General features: G+C 32.1%; 1 protein-coding gene across 1 annotated transcript; it reads left to right on the top strand.

Moving 5' to 3' along the window:
• Positions 1-6,110: 6,110 nt before the first annotated feature.
• On the top strand, positions 6,111-7,055 carry LOC140181265 (uncharacterized). Its single transcript, XM_072224797.1, has 2 exons — positions 6,111-6,139; positions 6,623-7,055. Exons 1-2 carry the CDS (start codon positions 6,111-6,113, stop codon positions 7,053-7,055), a joined length of 462 nt encoding a protein of 153 aa, XP_072080898.1.
• The last annotated feature ends 319 nt before the right edge of the window (positions 7,056-7,374 follow it).

Raw genomic sequence — 7,374 nt, 5'->3', positions numbered from 1 at the left:
ATGCATGATATCTCTTATTTTGAGCACCAATAGATTAATAAACCCAAAACCATCTTAGTGATTAGTAACAAGATTAAATGCTTCCACATAATCCGTCTCACAAATAACATCTCGTTGACCCACATCCCAAACTAAGAGATATCATCTCCAAATAGCAAACAATTCCCATTAAAGAATACTATTACTCTCAATCATTCCCAAACACCCCCTTTGCCAACTCCCATTACAATCTCTAATAACACAAGTAAAACCAACACTATCACCCGAACCAAGATAACTAGCATCACAATTAATCTTGAAAGTACCAATGGATGGAGGATTCCAAAAACCATTTAGAGTAGAGGGAAGGGACATACGTTGTAATTCAAAAACATTCCTAAGTTCCTTTTCTGAAGTTAATGCCAGACAAATCACTTTTTTCGGAGGCCAAGTTTCATGAGGATTAAAGATATCATTATTCCTTACTCGCCATATCCACCAAAGTCCCGAAAAGAACTTGAACGGATGCTCTCTGCTATGATACAAGAACCAGTTCTTCAAATCCAAAGGATGACAGGAAATATCCAACCTGTGCCATACAAGCTGAGCTTTTGGGCAATTCCGAATACAATGTAAAACCGATTCTTGATTAGAAAGACATCTTGGACACCTATCCAATGACGACATCCCTCTTCTAAAGCGAAAACTTGCAATAGGAAGAGCCTCCTTAAAACGCAACCAACCCAAAAACTTATGCTTTTCCGGAACAAGCTGACGTCAAAGCCAAAGCCAATTCTCCCGCTCTTCCCAACCAAAAAGCTTCTTACACAACCACAAGTAACCATTGCGTGAGTCATAACCCAAATCAATACCAACCCACTTTCGGACCTGCTTGCACATCTGGATTGTAAGAGAGAATATTACCTTTCAAATTTTGAGATAAAAGAGAATAAAGAGTATCCAAATGTCACCTACCAACCGACCAAATATCCTATAACAAGTGTGCTATCTCTCGGCTTTGAATTTTTCAGCTCTTGAAATGAAATAATAATTATTATTTTGTAACTTGGATAAGGACGGGATTCGCATGTGCAGTGGCGGAGCTTAGTTCAGACAAGGGGGGTCATGACCCCCCAAACTTTTTATAAAAAACTTAGTAGTACTTTTTTAAAAGATAAAAAATAGTTCAATTGACTTAAATATTTTACTATGACTTAAAGTATCTAATAAGTTTAATAAACAACATTCTCTCTATCTTTAAGTTCAAATATAAAAAATTAGATATTTTTTATTTATTTAATTTAATATTATTTTATATTTTACTATTTATTTAATTTATTTTTTATATGATAAAAAATAATAGAATATTCAATAAGTATTAATATTATTGTATTTGTATAAATTGATAAAAAAATTCAATAAATATTATAAATTTTAATATTTGTCCTTCTAACTTCTTCTTTACATATTTTACAGGATATATATTCAAATTTTTATATAAAATAATAATGAAAAATCAAAGAATTGATACATTTTTTAAGAGGATGGCTAATATTTAAGAAGGAGAACATATAACTTTTACAATATCAACACCTGTAGATAGTTCTTCTACTTTAATGAATCACGAAGAAAGTGAGATATAACCTTCAAAAGTTCAAAAAGTTACATCTGATGACTTTAACCTTAACTTTTTGGAACGAGATCTTAAAAAATGGCTTTAAATTTAGCAATATCACCTAAATCAGAGAGATGAGATTAGACGAACTTATCTTAAACGGGTCCATATCAAAAACATTTTGATAATTATTTTCTATCTGGCCCCCCAAATTTTTGTTTCAAGTTCCGCCTCTGCGCATGTGACTTGTCGAACTCCAAATAAATGGTATAAGAGCAACTCCAATGCTAAGAAATAGAGTTCCTCTTCTGACATATGGGGACTCAATTACCATTGGAGTGAAAAGAGAAGGAGGGCTCTTCACGTGGATCAAGGTTGAGAGTCCTTCTAAACAGGAACTTGCAACAACCAATAAAATCATGCCATGTGGTAAGTTAATAAAAAAATATATATTAAATATATATATTAAATAATTAAATTATAATTAATTTATTAATAATTATAATAATTTATTATATTAAATACTTAGATATCTATTTAATTAATAATTTATATTAATTATTTAATAATTAGTTATATTAAATTATAATTAATATAAATAATTATGTTAAATTAATATCAAATATTATTTATATTGTTATATTAAATCATAATTAATTAAAGTTATTTTACATAAAAAATAAATTTAATTTTTACATATTATAAAATAATTTTTAGTTAGATTATTTGTTTTTATTTATAAAATTTAAAATACTAATCAAATTTAAGTTATTTATTTTAATATTTTATAATATTAAATTATTTTGAATTTATAAATTTAAATAATATTATTATTAAAAAATAATAATTATATTAATTGTAATTATTTTAATTAATTAATTAAGTAAGACCACAATAGGGATTAAAGTTAGTTCCTTCTAATGGAGAAGAGAGAGATTATTTGAGTTCCTGTTTATTGTTTATGATACAAAAACTAATGTGGAGTTACTTTTTATGATAGGTGGGCCATAAATAAGGACTGGAATGAGTTTCCTACTGGAGATGGTCTAAGGAGAAAAAAGAATTTTTTATTCAAATATAAATATAATATAATATAATGTAATATAATTACACTCCTAGAAAATTAGTTTTTTTTCATATTACTTATTTTGTTGGCACACAAATGACATAATTATAAATTTATTTCGTTTACATTATTAATATGATAAATAATAAAAAATTTTATACATATTTTATTTGTTTACGAGATAATTTTTTTTATTAAAACATATTTTATTGACGGTATGAATAAGATAAATTTATAATAATCTTATTTCTACCGTCAATATAAGACTATATTTTGTAGTATAATTTAAAACAATTTAAAAAATAAAATCATTATTGGCAAAGACATCAGAAGAGGTACTACGTTAATTTTGGAGTATATGAAATACACAAGTTCAATCACCAATATAACATGGTGCGGCTACTGGTTCCTTCATACACTAGGGTTTGTGTATTTTTTAATTTTTGTCCGTGTAAAAGAATTTTCATAGAGAGTGATTATTACATGAAAATAATAATAATTATATAATAATTTAATCAAATATATTAAATTTTAACAATTTTATTTTATTATTTTTATTCAAAGACACTTGTATGTAAGTAACTCTTTATATAAATTGTTCTTGCCTGAATACTCTGAGGTATAGCTCGTCCTCTGATAAGGTCAGCGGACTTTTAGGTTGGACCAAGATATACGTCGGCGATGGATGAACGGCGAGGGTAGGTACCTGCAAAGGCACGCCGACGCTCAAGTTAGTGTAAAGTGGATAATAGATCTTATATTTGGAAAAAGTGACATACTTTCCTTAGCTTTCTCGTCCGCTTTATATTAGCGGAAAATGTCGGCCGTTTTCCTTAAGTTATAACGTCCAGGAAGAGAATTAATTGTAAATCCGACGTTATTGATTTAAGGTCGTTTATGGCCATTATAAAATCGTCGGTTATGATTAAATCTCAGACGTTACCGAGCTATAACGTGTAACCGATGTTTACTAGTCATATCATAAACAATTAATTGTGTATATATAAATATCATCACATTACTAAAAATTATCAATTTTTAACTTATTATTTTAAAAGTTATCTAAATACGTAAATTTGATTATATAATTATATAATATTTTTTTTACATTATTAATGTATTAAAATTATTTTTAAAATTGATAATAATTTCTTTTTTTATTTTGTAATATCTAATATACATATAATATTTCTCACCAATAAATAAAACTAAACCGAACTAAAGTAAACCTGACGGGAAAAGGAGTTAGGTAAAGAAAGTTGTATGATCTCATCATTCCATAAAAATTAAACTATCATAACTAACAAGAGTTACCGAATCATTGGGGACGTAATCAATCTGATTGTGTCCACGTGAATTAGATGGAATTATTAATGAAATAAACTCATTTTGTCAAAATTTAACCATGTGAGATATAAGATATAACAGAAAACTATCCCCTGGACCAGAAATTAGGGAGATTTAATTAGTCAGTTACTTGCGTAGAGAATAAAGATAATTGATTATGATGCATTCTTTATTTTATTTTATTTTTTTGTAATTAATATATTCATTTTATTTAATAAAATTAGGCAATATACTTAATTTAATTCAGCTAAAAATCCTTTGAAAATTTAGTAGCGACAATTTTTTTTTTCAAAAAAATTATTGAAAAAGTGTCCTTAAAAATGGAAACGACAAAGTATTCATGAAAATTAAAAATAAAATAAAATAAAAATATTTTAATATGAAGTAAATACATAGCTGCAGTCTACAGACTTGCTTCAAATTAAATTAGAACATTTTTGTCACGTTTGTGGTTTACTCTTTTTTTTCTAATAATTAAACTACGTGTGGTATCATTTTGGTTTAACAATTAACATTATTATGCTTGATCTTTAAAAGTGAGAAACGAAATAAAATGGTTTTGCAAAGAAAACTACCACAAACTATTCAAAAGACATAAAGCTAAAGCCAAAAAAAAAATTCTTTCGTACTCCTAATCTCAAATAAAAACAAAAAAAAACCTATAACTAAATTACATAATAATAAACTACAGATAATCTTAATTTGTTTTTCTACTTTTAGATTATGTCTCGGCGTTTGTCCAACCATGTTGCCAATTTTATTAGTATTTACATCAGCAACAGAAATTTTATTTATTAATAAAGAATTTTAATAACTAAATGAAAACACTAAAACAATCTCCTTTTAAACGTGGAGATAAGGATGCAAGCATCAAACGATGAATTTTGTAGTTTACAGTTTTCGGTTTCCAGAGTCAAAACAAAGTGGATAGAGAATTTAATATAGAATACGTAAATATGATTAAAAAATTATACTTGGGTCTTTTATGCACATAAGAATATAATAGTTTTGAGTAAATGATAATTTTATTTTATCCGTAATTACAAAACGATTAAACGACTATGATATATATGATGAAGATAGAGATGAATCGGTCTTACAAAATTGAATTTATGCAGTGTTCATGCATGAGGCAACAGGTACAGCTGTTATATATGGGGGACCGTTACCTCAATTTTCTTTTAACTTTGGCCATAGAAGGACCATTATATTATTCCGGTAATGTTAGAAAAATTATTTTATTTTATTTAATATTTATTAATTATTATAATAATTAATATATTAATTATTATAATAATTAATAATATTAAATAAGATAAATTCTAATTAATTTTAGTTAAATATTTTTAGTTATTAAATATTTTTATATTATCTTATGGCCATCATAATAAATTGCTTTTATTTGGATTTAAAATTTATTCTATTATATATCACTTGTTCTGGCCCAATCCAACGATGAGCAAGGACTCAGGTTTGGGCGTCTGTCCGACCCGGCGGGTTACCGAATCCGAGCCAAGACGTGACTCGAATGTTACCCTTCCCGTGTGAACATAGATAGCTGAGAAGGAAACTTTCAAAAAGGAGGGTCTGTCCGCGTGGGACCCACTCCAGTACAGACTATATAAGGGGAGGGTCCTACCCCTCCCCAAAGGTACGTCACAAAAACCTAACCCTATCTGCCGCCTTTTATATGGACCCTAACTTGAGCATTAGAGTTCTTGCAGGTGGCACACCTCCTCTTCAACCCGCTAGCTCGAAAGAGGGATCTGCCGGAGCTCACCGACATCCATCTCCCAGTCGCCTGCCCCTTCACTACACCCATATCCGATCCGTTCGAGTATTCGACCTACCGATCATTGGTGCCGTCTGTGGAGACGGCGAGAATGAATTTCCTGTTGGGCCTGGTCGATGAGCAGGAAGAGGAGGAAGTGCGCGAGGAGGAGGGAACCCGCAAAGCTGAGTCAACCTCTGATGAAGTGCCTACGCCCCGACCAGACAGACTATGTTCTGAGTGAAGTCCATAAGGGGTGTTGCGGCCACCATATAGGCGGAAAGGCCCTCGCTCGAAAGCTCGTTAGGGCTGGCTAATATTGGCCCTCAATAATGTCAGATGCCCAAGAGTTCGTAAAGAGGTGCAAAAAATACTAAGAAAATACCAACTTCTACAGAACCCTAGCAGCGGAGCTGAGTTTACTAATGGCTCCCCGACCTTTCTGTCAATGGGGAGCGACCTACTAGGGCCTTTCCCATTAGGCCTTGGATAGGTCAAACACCTGATCGTGATCATTGACTATTACACTAAGTGGGTCGAGGCGGAGCCACTGGCTAGTATATCATCGGCAAACTGCCAAAAATTCATGTGGAGACAGGTGATCTCCAGATTTGGAATCCCAGAAGTCGTGATATCGGATAATGAGACGTAGTTTATCGATAAGAAGTTTGGCGAGTTCCTCTCCGGCTGGGGATAAAGCAGATATTATCGTCGGTAGAGCACCCACAAACCAACGATCAGGTAGAAGCAGCAAACAAAGTCATCCTCCAAGGCCTGAGGAAACGACTTAACCAGAAGAAGGGGTATTGACGAACGAACTTGCTTTGGTCCTGTGGTCCTACAGGACGACACCACAGTCCTCCATCGGAAAAACACCTTTTCGGCTTACCTATGGAGTTGATGTGATGATCCCCGTGGAAGTAGGAGAACCGAGCTCGCAGCTGCTTTTTGGGGGAGTTGAGGAAGCAGTAGAGAAGGACCTGATTGATGAAACTAGAGAGATGGATCATTTATCAGAAATCGCATTGAAACAGAGAGTGACTGTAAGGTACAATGCCAAGGTGCTAAAGAGGAATTTTGAAGAAAACGACCTGGTCTTACGACGCAATGATGTGGGACTACCGACCCCGGGAGAAGGAAAACTAGCGGCCAATTGGGAAGGCCCATACAAAATAAAAGAGGTACTTGGCAACGGAGCTTACAAGCTTGAACGACTAGACGGAAGAGAGGTGTCCAGAACATGGAATACGGCGAACCTGAAGAAATTCTACTCATAGAGGCCGGCTTTGGACCTAACAACCATACATGTTCCCGATCTAGTAATGTTACCATTTCATTTTTCTCGCTTAAGTTTTCCCTTGTATCATCTTATTTAAAGTTGGTACCCTTTCTATTTTGTTAAAACTCTCTATCCCTAACATATGTTCAGTTCAATTAATGTTTTACTTTCCACTCAATTGCCAATACCAAGGCAACCCGGGACTGATCACTCCGGGAGTCAACAAGATCATAACCACTATTACACAACCGTTAGAGTAAGCACGAAGCAATATAAACAGTTAAAAAGCGAAGGCCCGAACTCGGCTGGACGATTAG

This window comes from Arachis hypogaea, chromosome 18 (assembly GCF_003086295.3).
Source record: "Arachis hypogaea cultivar Tifrunner chromosome 18, arahy.Tifrunner.gnm2.J5K5, whole genome shotgun sequence".
Classification (NCBI taxonomy): Eukaryota; Viridiplantae; Streptophyta; class Magnoliopsida; order Fabales; family Fabaceae; genus Arachis; species Arachis hypogaea.
Note: the sequence above shows the minus strand (reverse complement) of the source record. Positions and strands in the feature narration are given on the sequence as shown.

What these genes read in the sequence shown, in the direction of transcription:
- LOC140181265 (XM_072224797.1), top strand. Translation starts at nt 6,111, where the DNA reads ATGTCAGATGCCCAAGAGTTCGTAAAGAG. An exon ending in GCCCAAGAGTTCGTAAAGAG is followed by an intron (nt 6,140 to 6,622) that starts GTGCAAAAAATA and finishes GTGGTCCTACAG; the next exon opens with GACGACACCACAGTCCTCCA.